Genomic DNA, 13,998 nt, shown 5'->3' on the forward strand with positions numbered 1-13,998 from the left:
CTTGATTAAAGTCCTTGAAAATATAATACGGAATACAATGTTTCAGGAGAATTTGTGGGCACGTTGCAACACTAGGAGAAACTCAGAAGGTAGGGGGCTGAAAGCAGCTTCATGATCTGCACTAACAGGTTCGTGATACAGTTTGTATACTGTACTCTTTACTACAATCCTACATAAAGGTGTAATAAATTGCAGAGGGAAATCCCCGACTTCGGATTATGAAATCTCAAAATAATTTTGTTACAGTCTATTATGAACTGGTCATGGAATGCCCTTCAGTAGAACTACCCAAAGAACTTAACGTGTTAAATTACAATTGCTAGCCCACAAAGGAGATAGTCATTAGCCCTCATATAAAGTCACAAGAAAGCAGGGAAGTCCCCTCTTTAACCCTTCTCGCAATCCTCAATGGCATTCTAGTTCACATTATCACACACTTCATCTGTCCTCATCCCTCCAGCAGGAACACTGCATATTTTCCTGTGACACAGGTGCGGCCTCCTGAATGTTCACTATTCCCCCTAAATATAAACATCCACACTAGAGCTTGACACAAACCCTGCACAGCTGGACTGGAATCTAAAAAAAAGTTCAAATCAGCTTCACGCCGTTGGAGACCACAGCTACAATGGGACAATACTGCCGCCATCAAACTCTAAAAGCGGACTTTAGCATGCAGCCTACCAGGAAAATGCCAGGGTGGGAGAAAGGACAGTCCAGCCTTCTCTCCCTTCTGACCCCCTCCCAGCCCAGATATCCCCGCCCTTCTGTAGTAATACTAAAACCACACATCAAGAAATGTGTCGATGCAGACCAAAAGCCGGCTGGTCTTGAACTGTACAGGGACTGCACACACTATTGAAAGCACCCATTCTGTGATGCACACACCATTCCAAACAAAAGGAAGACAAATTAGGGGAGGGTGGAATTATTATTCTTCCAACAGAAATGAACATAATGTCTGTAACTTCTCAACTCTGAAGTGTGGAAAGCGTATCCTAACAATCCACTGCCGTTATCCATCACTTCTCCTCCCAAAAACTTTTTAGCAGGAATATTCCCTTGTGAATTTTACTTTCACTTATTTTACTGAATGCAGTCAACAAATGGTAAATTGTTCACTTCTCCTGCAAGATCTGATTTTTGTGTACTTTAATCCATATCTTTTTAAAATCCATAAAGATGTATTGAGGATTGTGCTGCAGGTCTGCACACCCTAGTGGCTCTGGCAGTCTTCATGAAAAAAACTTTGAGGCTCTGTCTCAAACACATTAATACATACAGCATAAACCGCAAAACTGAGACCACAAATGGAGGTTTTCATAGAAAGGTATTGCGTGTGCAGAATGGCACATCTTTCAAGGAATGTATAAATGTAAGTAAAGTACTAGAATGATTTAAAAAAAAGGGATTAATCTTAAAGGGGCAGAACCACTAAAGAGAAAAGAAAAGGTTTCTCTTTACCCAGCCTTAAGCCACTAACAAGAATGTTGGCAATACGTATTCTAGAATGTTCCTCTGTTTGATTAAATCTGCTTGGGTTTTGAGGTATACTGCGACAACACTGAACAGGTTGCACCTTTGATTCTAAACAAAGGTTAAAAAATGTTGAAAAATATTTACAGAGATATTCCATAAAATGTGAGAAAGAATTTAAGCTCCAGTGCAGTTTGTATTCGGTGGCACAAAAACAAGTGCATTTTTAAAATTTAAATACCTTTCCAGTTTTCACAAATGCTTCCGACACCTTGCGGTTGCGACCGCCGTAGCAGGTGGTGACGAGGTCGGCCACGCCGCAGCTCTCCAGGAAGGTTGCGGTAGACACTGTGCCCTTGCAGAAGATCTTGGCGAAAGCGATCATCTCCATGAGGCCGAGGCGGATCACCGCTGCCTTGGTGTTGTCTCCGCAGCTCAGGCCGTCGCAGAACCCGGCGGCCACCGCCACGATGTTCTGAGGACGAGTCGCAAACACAAAACTCTGAGCATGTAGAAGTACACAGCACAACACATCATCTTAGGTAGGACAGTGATAATAGTGAACGGGAGAGTTAATATAAAGGGGTGCAGCTCAAAAGAGGGGTCTCCACTGCTGCTAAAGCGAGATGGATTTTAGTGTTACCAGGACCTAGATGTGCTGCGTCAGGCCCTGAAGGCGAGCAGGAAGGCCATCAGCAGCAGGGACGAACCTCAAGGTAGTACCCTGGTGGTCCACCAAATACACAGAGTTTATACAGAAGAGTTTAACAAGATCACTAGCTGCAAATCCCAATTCGTAAAAAAACAACCAAAAAAAAAACTATATATATATGGCATTTTGCTGGCTGAACTTTATGCACGGAATAAAGCACTGAAAATATTGCACGCATTTGTGGTTTCGTTCCGACGTTGTTTGCCCGAGTGGTAATGGAGCGTGATGGATGGCGTCTGTTGAGCATATATATATATATATATATATATATATATAATAAATGGCTTGCAGGTGACCGTAACTCATTAGTTAAGCATCTCTCAGGTTAATATTAATTTTCAGTACTGCATGCATGTGCTAGTACCTTAAATGCAATAGATATATCACCTATTCCTGCTCTACATACATTTAAAGTTATTGTCATTTCATTGAAGCGCATACACCGACCTCAAGAAAGAATCATTGATCAGACCAAACTAAAAGGGACCAAAACTCTCTACAGTGAGCTCCTGCACATCAATGTTAATTACCTGCTTTACGTGACAATGCAATGAAGCACATAACATACCAAAACAAAAGCACATCGTTTCATTAACTTAGCAAAATCACACATGTCCAATTATAATATTCATACGACAATCAGACATCTCATCCACATTAATTGTTCAGTGACAAATCAATTGCATAAGGCCAATGTCCAATCACAGGAACACTCTCCAGTAGTCACATACTTCACAGTATCAGAAGCAAAAACATAAAATAATGACACCGTCACCTACATCAAGAACAATCAATGATCTCGGTTTATGGTTTGATTGTACTACAATCCAGCAGGGTGTTTTTGTAATTACTACAGTGCAATGCTCTGGTACATTTACAGACCAAATCACTTCCTTTCTGGATTCCTATGGTGACAATAGTAACCCACTTCATTTCTTACCTTCAACTTTTTATTTTCATTTTTCAGAACATACTACTGCTCCCCAGACAACGCAAACAGGTTGCCTGCTTGCGGCGCATTTCATACAGTGTGCCTAATCTCAGGTGGCAACTGCTCCCCAACCACGCGACCATAATGGAATGGTTTTGTCCACAGTGTATTACTATTTTACCATACCAAGATGGCCAACAAATTTAGCGGTCAAGCTGGAACTTTAAAGCAATGAAAACTATAGTCCGTACCACAGGAAGACAGCCACTCCCTATCATGATTAAGTATATTTGTAATTGCAATCATATGTTAAATGTCGTAAACTTGTAAAGCGCACAGCTGCCCCAGCAAAGGGGCGTCCCGGCGCTGTATACCGCTGGGGAACCCATCCTGGCTTTCCCTGTGAGATGGTCCCTCCTGGGCATCTCCAAGGTGAAGACAAGCATCCCCGGCGCTGATGGGGCCGTTAGTGGGGATTAAGCAAGCTATTGCCCAGAGTTGCTGAGTGGGACCCATGGTTAGAGTAGGCACCGAGGCGAGAATTATCAGGTCCGCTGACCCTGGTCCAAGACCCTGCCGCGTCGGGAATCGAACCCTGGTCCCGGGCCAACCTCTGCTTCCGGGTCTACCGCCTCTAACCAGTGAGCTACACCACTACACCATGTTTAGATGACAGCATGTTCTTTTTTTCTAATTTTATTCTCTTAACTGATCCTGTACATGTTGTTTCATTGTGGTTGAGTAAATGGATGAACGCAAGAATGAGTAAGTGGGTAGATGAGTGGATGCATGAGTGCAAGGATGAGTGACCAAGTGCGTGTGATGTGATGACTAGTGAGTGACTGCACCCATCCGTGGCTGAAGAGGACTTTCGTTTATAAACCAGACCCTGCCCTTACCAAAGCATGTTTATATTCTCTTTGGAACTGAATGGAAAAGAGGAAGCTACCTCACATGGATTGCTTAGGACTAGAGTTACAGGGTGAAAAAGACCGGCCCCTTGAACGCCTGTGGGGCATCAACACATGGGGTGAAGGAATGCCCCCAAAATATTTTTAAGGGGAAAGCTTGCCTACCTAATACATTGAGAACTGGGTTTCAATTCCAGCTAGACCCCATGCCCAAAATGTGGCACTATGGTAAATTGCGTTTTCCTTCGTGTGCGCGTCATATGCAAACAACTTAATGTGACATCTATTTTCCTAACTTTGGGGCCCATTCACAAAGGCATTTAAGAGTATGTGGAGTGGTATTGCAGAAGTAATGCTTAATGTACCCCTAGGTGCTTTGTGTATTGGACCCTATTTGCCCTCCCCCACCTTGTCTATCATATCCTAGATTCTATAATCTGCCTCAACCACCACCATCCTGGCGGTGCTGCACCTCACAATCGAGGTGTCCCTTCTGCAATAAAACACTTCTCTGTAAAGAACCACCCAGCTTATTGGAGCTAGGGCTGTGCTACACCATACATTTGGAACACATAAATATGAGTTAATACCGAGGGATATCAAGTGGGGTGGAGGACTCCCATTACAAAAATGATGCCCAGGGACATGGAGCACTACTAACCGGGGTGACAGAATCTTACTCCACCCACAGTGTCTGAAGACAGAGTGGAGTGAAAGAATCTGACAGTAAAAAGTCCAGATGTGGGCATGCACCAGCTCAGAAAGGGGTGGTGGGATCCTAGCAGATCTTGGATGCTCTAGTGCTGGGTGGCTAATGTAAGTCCTATATGGATGGATCCACTATCTATTTCAGCATAACCACCAACTAAATATATGCAGATCTATTCAGGATAATTGTACCAAAATTACCTTTATGTAGATATTCTATAAATCTGGCTCATAGAGATCTGCACTGCACAACTCTCCCTCTGGAACACCACCATGTGAAAAGAAGATGGATTAAACCACAAGGAGCAGAGGAATCTCACCACAAGCGGGCATTAGTGTGTGGATGTGGTGGTGTGTACACCTTGAAACCAAGGAGAGGGGTTCTTATACTCCAAAGGGATGGAGCACCCAGTAACTTAAGTTCAAAAATCAATGTACCCTTTGGAGACACCTTAGGTAATATTGGAATCCACAATTTATGCAACCGCATTCAAACTACACACAGATATTATTCCACTCAGGAGTTTAACGTACTTATGTACAAATTTAATACAACTTAAAAATCACAAATAAAGATAAAAAATACACAATATTCAATTCGAAACAATTAAAAATACAATAGATCCGGATAGGAATTCATTCACATTAAAAAAGGAGAATTTATCAAGACAGCTGTATTAGTCATGCAACTTTTTAATTTGGAAAAATAGACAGCACTATGCACAGACATCAGTTCCCTGTCTAATTCGGACTGCTGACTTTGTACCAAATTTAACACAAAAACACAGGGCGTCGGCGCGTTTCAGTGGGACAATCACAGTTAGGCCACCTTCTTCAGGACTCAGCGTTTATTTCTCCTTTGTAAATAATTCAGTGAGCATTCATTTATAGCACCGGTGCAACAGCACTCGGGTTGAAACCACTCCCACTGGGTACTGATGGTACTTCCAAAAGGACCCTTTATAATGCATTTTATAAGGGTTAGTGTTTTTTTTCGATATTCAAACGTTCCCCATATATCACATGCCCTTGGAAAGTCCTCGTTTTGCTCCCCGATAAGATATGATATAGGTCGTCACAACTCCTAGGCAACTTTAATTTATATCCAACATATATAAGGGCCGGAACACATCTCGGCAAGTTAGGAATATATACAGCGGATTACCGTATATCCCGTCTGATATGCACCAGGATCACGTATCCATAGCTCTTGATTCTAACGGATATCACTACTCCCGGTGTTAAATCATGGATGCGGTTTGTACACCAACTTACATGCTGTTGTGGCAGTGTGTACACACCTACATACACACGCTGGATGTGGCAGTGTGTACACACCTACATACACGCTGGATGTGGCAGTGTGTACACACCTACATACACGCTGGATGTGGCGGTGTGTACACACCTACATACACGCTGGATGTGGCAGTGTGTACACACCTACATACAAGCTGGATGTGGCAGTGTGTACACACCTACATACACGCTGGATGTGGCGGTGTGTACACACCTACATACACACTGGATGTGGTGGTGTGTGTACACCTACAATGGTGGTGTGGGTGTGGGTGTGTGTGTGTGTGTGTGTGTGTTTGTGTGTGTGTGTGTGTGTGTGTGTGTATACGTACACATACACGCATGCATGAAGTGGGACAAAGGGACCAGGTGAGGTCGGCGGGTTGCAGCAGCCTCAAACAATAGCAGAAGACCACCCTAGATCACACACACAAAAGAAAACCACTTCACATGGAGGGGTATATTTCAGATATTTCGTGGTAGGCATTAAATGAAACCAAGTGTGTTTGGGGTGGAGAAGATGTACCGGACAGCGGCTGCCTGGAAAACAAGCACTGTGGTTAAAGGTGAACAGTATTGCATTCAAATCATGATGGGAACAAATTCATGGAGGATAAAACTGTTGTACATCCACAACATGGGGTCTTGGGCAGCATACCCAAGCGATTGCATTGGAATGCCACTATTCTCCAGGTGTAGAATTGCATGCATCTGGGTTAGTGCTGTAAAATCTCCCAAGGCATCCATGCACTTACATCTGTGCTCCCTGATCCCCCAACAGGGCAACCAGAGATTTGCAAGCTTCAGGAAGGCAAGAGTAGGTGCTGAAACAGATTGGCAAGCACACACAACTACAGAAGAATGAAACCGACATACTGACATTCTTGTCCTGTCCAACCTCTCACCTGGAGTACACATGCACACTGTGGCTGACAATAATTTAGTTTTAACAGAAAGTCCTGTGAATAGCCATAGGCTGCTCTGTGAAACGTTTCCAAGAAGTGTTTTCATGCACCGCAGTTTATCCCCGCCTTCCTAAGTGTGCCACTTTATCAAGTTCAGGTTTCATTGCCGACAAATTTTGTTAAATCACCGCGGGCTCAGTGCGTCCACCCCACTGGGCTATCATCCATCTTCACCTGACAATGTGAATCAGCCCAGCTGATTCATGCAGTCGGTAGCAATTTTACAGCAACACCTTCTATATAAGTGATGGATCACACTGCACCCTGCCTAGCAGGTGAGAATGAGATTCCAGTGAGTGGTCAGTTTGCAAGAGCCCAGCGACAAGTATACATAAACTCGGAAGGAGACAAGCCGGTTTTAAATCTTGGATATTAAGGGGCAAGACTTGCTCTGCATACTGATGTTATGGATCCATGACAAAGCAGATTGGCTCTGTGTTTCTGAGCAGCAAGTATGGACAGCAGGCCTGTAGTAGTGATTTACGCTGGGCTTGGACAGCACCCTGGGAACAACAGGCCCTGTAATGCTTGCCACAGATCTCCAACACCTCTCAGGATTTAATACTAGTTGTACTAACTCTGTAGCACTACTTGGACTGTTACAGCATCGTAGACCAGCATCGTAGACAACACCTAGAATCAGGGAGAAACGTTTATGTTGAACAGCAGCTCACTCTGTAATCACTCCGATGGTACCTGCTATGGAGACTTTTCAGCCCAGGGGTGTAGACATTTTCAACCTCTGCATCATTACTATTGCTTATTTCCTCTTAGGAGATGGGACAACTTCTCTCTCAAACTATCCCCAAACGTTTTCCCACAGAACTAAACACCACCACCACCTCCATGTTATTTAATTGTTTCCCATTTAGACCTAGCTATTTGGCCAAAGCCCGGTGGAGCTACCTGATAGCTATAGAGGAGACGGGCTTTGGGACTCCCCCCCCCCCCCCCCTCGACCGTCACCTACCCAGCCGGTCTTTGGGCAAACTTTCCTTTGTCTTTCTGCCGTTTCTCCCTCCGAACCAGTTTTTCTGCGAACCTCTTCGCTTGACACCAGAGTCCGAACTACTTTGTCTGATGTCCGATGGAGCTACCAGGTTTAGCTACAGGGGAGATGGACCGTGGATTCCCTCCTTGGTCGTCAGCTACCCAGTCGGTCTTTAGACAGACTTCTCTTCGTCTCTCCGTACTGTCTCTTCCCTTATCCTCCCTATCTCACCTCCCCTCCCCTACTTTTCTCTCTCCTTTCTCTCCTCTCTGAAGTGTATTGCCTATTTTTTTGGGATTTATTGTGTAATTGTTGAACTTTTTCTGTTACATTGTTGATTCTCATGTAAAGCACTCCGATACCTCCGGGTCTAGCCAGCGCTATATAAAACTTTAAATAAAATAAAAATAAAAAATGTGATGGGGTGCCAAAGTTTCCAAAGTTTTCTAGAACAGCTGCAGCGTTTGTGCTGCTGCGGTCTTCTAGGTGAAAGTTAAGGTATTCGAGGAAGATAAAGGTGCTGGCATCGATGAGAGGTGCAAGGAAGTCAGTCATGGCGAAATTGGTGCGGGGTCATGGTGGTCTGTATTGAAGGGCAATATCCAGGGAGAGGTTGGCTGTGAGAAGGATCCTGAATATGTGAGGTGCTCCAAGAGGCTGGTAGGGGTGTCCAGGTGGGTGGTACAACAGATGGTATCTTTGAATAGGACGGTGACTCCACCTCCGGGCTTGCCTGATGATCTTATAGCCAGTGGGGATGGCTGTCGCAATGTCCGGTACAGAGGTTGAGTTTAGCTTCCTTGAGTCCAGAGCGTGGTTGTACAGTAGGTCCCATACCTCCTTGGTGTGTTTGGTGAGCGAGCGGGTATGGAGGAGCATGCATGAGAGTGTGGTGTGTTGTGTGGGTGGCGCTTGGCCTGAGTGGAGGTGTGCATGTAGCTGGTTTGTGTGAGCATGAGCAAGTGAGGTGCTGTTGAAGGAGAGGGTAAATGCCTAAGAACTTGCAGGAGGCACATGTAAACACTTCCTTCTGTGTTGTGTGGCGTGGCAGCAGTGTGGTGAGCAGCGGCCATGGGTTGAGAGCATGGCGAAGCACAGCAGGGCAGTGGTGGATAGGTGGAGTACCAGAGGTCCTGGCACTAGGCGCAGTCCAGGTGCGGATGGGCTTAGCTCACCCACTGAGTGTGTCCTGTAGTCGCCATTAAACACACTCCTGGGAGGGAGGAAGGATCACAGGGTGGCCATGGGAGAAAAAAAAAGTGATGTCACTTCCTTTGCAGACTGGTTGATGGGAAATCCAGTGAAATCACTTCTTGTGAAGATGAGTGAGGGGAAATTCAGTGATCTCATTTTGTATGCAGGTGGATGAGAGGAAATTCAGTGATGTCACTTCCTGTGCAGACGGATGATGAGAAATGAAGACTTCTTGATTGGCTTCTTTAAAAGACGGTTTGGCAGGAAACCGGCAGCAAAGACATTTTCCCATATCACACGATTTCTCACAAATTGGATGAGGCTTTCCCTTGAATGAAAGCATCACTGAGGATACTCCAAGTATCACCATTAAGCCACTACACTTGGGCACCACAGAACACTTAAACAGTATAATAAACATTACTGGAGGGGGGAGAACGTCCAGAAGCAAATCAGTATGTGGGTTGAGGACCAATTTAGGAAAGCCGCCTCTCAAATGCTCCTTTTAGGGAATGCCCCTAGCAGTCCACGATCACTTTGAACGCGCATCCACCTTGCTGCATAATTAAGAAAATTCTAAAAGAAACTCAAAAACCACGTATAGACTAATAATCATCGACAATAAAATCACATAAGACTGGTCTTGACAGGCATGATTAGAAACTTATTTCAATGCCAAAATCTCAGAGGCGCCCCGGAAACAGGAACACCAAACCTATAAAATGATCCAGACAGAAAATCAGCATCCCAGTGTCACTGCATACGTCCTTGTATAAAAGCCAACATTCTTTTATAAACATTGCTGCATAAATGCTCACATCATTAGTAAACGAAATAATACATTGTACTTCATGGTTACGGATTTGAACTTTGTGTCTTGCTTCTCAATGGTAAAGCGCTCCGACACTCTGACAGCTAGATAGCGCTATATAAACACAAATATAGAAATAGACGAGCCTTTTTCACATGGCAAAAAAATTAAAAGTGCAGCTTCCCAAATGGAGCGAATTACTTCCATTCTTCGGAGTCCGGATGGGCGCAGCTGTGTCTTTGTGTCTCCCACAGGCCGCGAGTGGGATACAGATGTGGCATTCATCCAATGCTCTGCCGCCTCTGGCTTCTCTTCATCGGGCCGGGGTTCTGAATCATTTGTGCTCCACACGTGAAACCAGACAATTTACGGTGTGTGTTCATCTGTTGCGCGGACTGATTGCGCCGCTGCTTCCACAGTTGATAAGTGTAAGCAAGCGCACTTGTGTGCACCCTGTGGGTGCAGTTAAATCGCAGCTGCGAGCCTGGAATAGCATAGCACCTGCCTGCCATCCGCAGGGCGCCTTCCCTTCAAGGAGCTAGTATTTCAGTATTCTTTATATTTCTTTTAGAACTACCCAACCTGCACATACTCGTGCCTTTCTTCGTTTGGCACAATAGGAAATGTTTCCATATTCGATGATAGGACCTTATTTAGATTTGACATAATCCTTCCGGAAAAGTTACCCAGCCTGTAAAAGGCAAGTTCTCCTTTACTGTCAATATAACAAACAAAGTACACTTCTTATGGGGCAACCCAGTATCCCTCAGAACCTGGGCAATATAGTAGTAATATAACAATGGTCCTGTCGGGTGTGAACAAAATTGCTTCAGATTCTGTACATAACTTTCAACATATGTTCAGTCATAATCATACTACTTATTATGACATCTAGATTAAATCATTTGGTGCAAATCCAAACACAAACAGAAAAGAAGGGTCAGTAAACGTTTTTAATCATTGAATTATTCTTCATTCATGATTCGTTTTTTGCTGAAACCCTGAGATATGCATAGAATTTACATATAAGTACGGCGCATCAATTCAAATCAGTGACAAAGTGACAAAGTGAGATATTGTGACTGAGTGACATAACAATTAGTGATATATATACACGTGAATGGGGGATATTGGAGGGGGAAAAAGGGAATTGGCAATTTGGAAAGCCGGTCTCTGGTTTGGTAGTTCTCAAATCCAGCACGCCCTATTAATCGGCTGTAGTATGCTGGACTCGGTTGCCTGATCCTTATGGTATATTTTGTCGACGTTTCGACCCTATTGACGCCTTAGTGGTGGGTCTCTGGCGGGTCTTCTTCAGGACTGGGGCGGGGGAAGTGATAATGCGCCTTAGGTCCCCTCATACGTCGGACACCATGGAGTTATGCTGGCTGAGGTCTCATCTTCTGAGTTGATCAGTCTAATGTGTAAAGAATCATGCCACCGGTAGTCGGCTTGATTCAATCCGGTCACTCGGTGTGTCTCCTAGTTTTTTGTCCAGATCGTCCGTCCGTTATTTCCAACGATCATTTGGTAAGGATTTCAGTATTTCATCCGTGGGTCTGAGAAACGCTTCTCTGTATTTATCTCGTAGTACCCAGAGCGTCTGTCAAGTATTCTCAGCGATCAGAGCTTTGGGAATCTCCTTGTCCCATCTGGGAGTCTGAAGCCGGTCACTGTTCGCTCAGTTCTCTCTGTATCGTGGCAGCTCCGAGTGCAGAAGCCTCTGCACTCGGAGCTGAGAATACTTGACAGACGCTCTGGGTACTACGAGATAAATACAAAGAAGCGTTTCTCAGACCCACGGATGAAATACTGAAATCCTTACCAAATGATCGTTGGAAATAACGGACGGACGATCTGGACAAAAAACTAGGAGACACACCAAGTGACAGGATTGAATCAAGCCGACTACCGGAGGCATGATTCTTTACACATTAGACTGATCAACTCAGAAGATAAGACCTCAGCCAGCATAACTCCATGGTGTCCGACCTATGAGGGGACCTAAGGCGCAATATCACTTCCCCCGCCCCAGTCCTGAAGAAGACCCGGCAGAGACCCACCACTAAGGCGTCAATAGGGTCGAAACGTCGACAAAATATACCATAAGGATCAGGCAACCGAGTCCAGCATACTACAGCCGATTAATAGGGCGTGCTGGATTTGAGAACTACCAAACCAGAGACCGGCTTTCCAAATTGCCAATTCCCTTTTTCCCCCTCCAATATCCCCCATTCACGTGTATATATATCACTAATTGTTATGTCACTTAGTCACAATATTTCACTTTATGTCACTTTGTCACTGATTTGAATTGATGCGCCGTACTTATATGTAAATTCTATGCATATCTCAGGGTTTCAATATAACAAACAGCCAGGCCCAGGTAAAGAAGCAGATTTTAAAATAGAGTCTGTGGTGGATTACTGGTAAAGGCATTTCAAATCTACAGGAAAACCTATGACAATCTGTTTTTTTCATTTCTGCAGAGAAAAACGTGAAAAAAAAAAAGAACTCTCCCAAAACCTGATGAGGTTTCTCAATATAATGCAAATGGTAATGAAACAAGCTGAATGTTAATCAGGTTGATTGACATGTATGCAGGGTCTCGGTCCTTCACCCCTGCATACCCTTGGGCATGCACGGGTGTACCTACACTCAGTCCAGGATCCCCTTCACATACCATCTCAAACTCCTGATGCCAAGGTCTTTGTCCCTATGACACACATCCGTCCATCATGGTACTCTGGAACCATGTTCTCCACGGTGGTGGTGAGGGGGGAGGGGTGGTGATGGAAGAACCCGGGTACCATCTGTTGGGCTCCAATTTCTTAACTATAATAAATAGATGCAAGCTCACCCGCCTGGCCAGGCGTGCTCAGGATCACAGGAGAACCTACATGTGGCGTGTTTGAAGAGCGAAGCTGAAACATACCCGGCCTAAGGTTTCCTTTGAGAGGTGGTGCTCCTAAAACCACAAGGGTTTGGGTTCCATCAAGCCCTGCAGGGAAGGAAAGCCTCTCCAGTGAGTGAATGACTGAGGATGGACAACATATGTGCAAAGACGGACTACTGCTCAGCATGTGGCCTGTGACGAGACTGCAATAAGTAGGACCTCAGAGTCCGTGTTGCCAACTTACTGTAGTTCCAGTATTCACTGCCGCTCTTGATCATCTGTTTGGGTCATGCAAATGTAAGTGGTTTTATCCTTCCAGGCCGCCGTAGCCCTGGACTTTCCGCGTATGTTCGGGTTCAGAATCAATTTTCATGGGGAGTGACATGCCTCTGGGAGGGCTGTAACCTGCCTGGCTGTGCTGGTGGCTGTCCCTGCTGTTGCAAAATACAGTTGTTGGTTAGAAGACATTGGTCAACTCTACGAGTGTGTAATGAGCAGACTTACGATAGCTGCCACAAAGCTGGACCACCTTCCTGGTTCCCGTCATTTCATGACTTTCTGCGCGTTTGCTCTCAGCCCAGAAAGTCAGGCGGAGGCAAAATCTGTGGGAAATTTCCAAAATGCCATAAAGTTCAGGGAAATTGCGAATTTGTTTTCCACACAACATTTGGTGCTGCGGATCTGAACAGCAATTACATCGTTTAATCTCCAAATAAGAACACGTGGGCGGAACTGGTTTCTAAGTTGTTACAATGATGATTTTTTTAAGCCAATATGTGCGACTGACACTCTGGCGAAGCATGCACACTACGGGGCCAAATTTTAAATGTTTATATGACAAAATGAGGAAGCTGAATAATTTCAAACTTCAGGAAGTCAAGTGGCACGTGCAACCCGCCAACATGTCCAGGAATCCATGGAGGACTTATTGGAGCAGCTCAGCCTGCTACTTCTAGTCTACAGCACAAGACTCTGCACAAACGGCATTGAATTATTTTTTGACTGATGCAGGGAGAGAGGAACAACCACTGGCATAGAGAATGGCAGAAAATGGTTAATTCAGGCAAACTTGGAGGATCAGACTATAATTCAATCAGTTGCTTA

General features: G+C 44.7%; 1 protein-coding gene across 1 annotated transcript in view; it reads right to left on the reverse strand.

Moving 5' to 3' along the window:
• Positions 1 to 13,998, reverse strand: part of GPD1L (glycerol-3-phosphate dehydrogenase 1 like) — a 179,564-nt gene that overhangs the window by 13,220 nt on the left and 152,346 nt on the right. The window contains exon 6 of the mRNA XM_078663935.1: positions 1,718 to 1,951. Within this exon, the coding sequence (XP_078520061.1) occupies positions 1,718 to 1,951 (234 nt within the window). The remainder of the gene's footprint in view (positions 1 to 1,717; positions 1,952 to 13,998) is intronic.

The sequence above is a fragment of the Lissotriton helveticus genome, chromosome 10, assembly GCF_964261635.1.
Source record: "Lissotriton helveticus chromosome 10, aLisHel1.1, whole genome shotgun sequence".
Classification (NCBI taxonomy): Eukaryota; Metazoa; Chordata; class Amphibia; order Caudata; family Salamandridae; genus Lissotriton; species Lissotriton helveticus.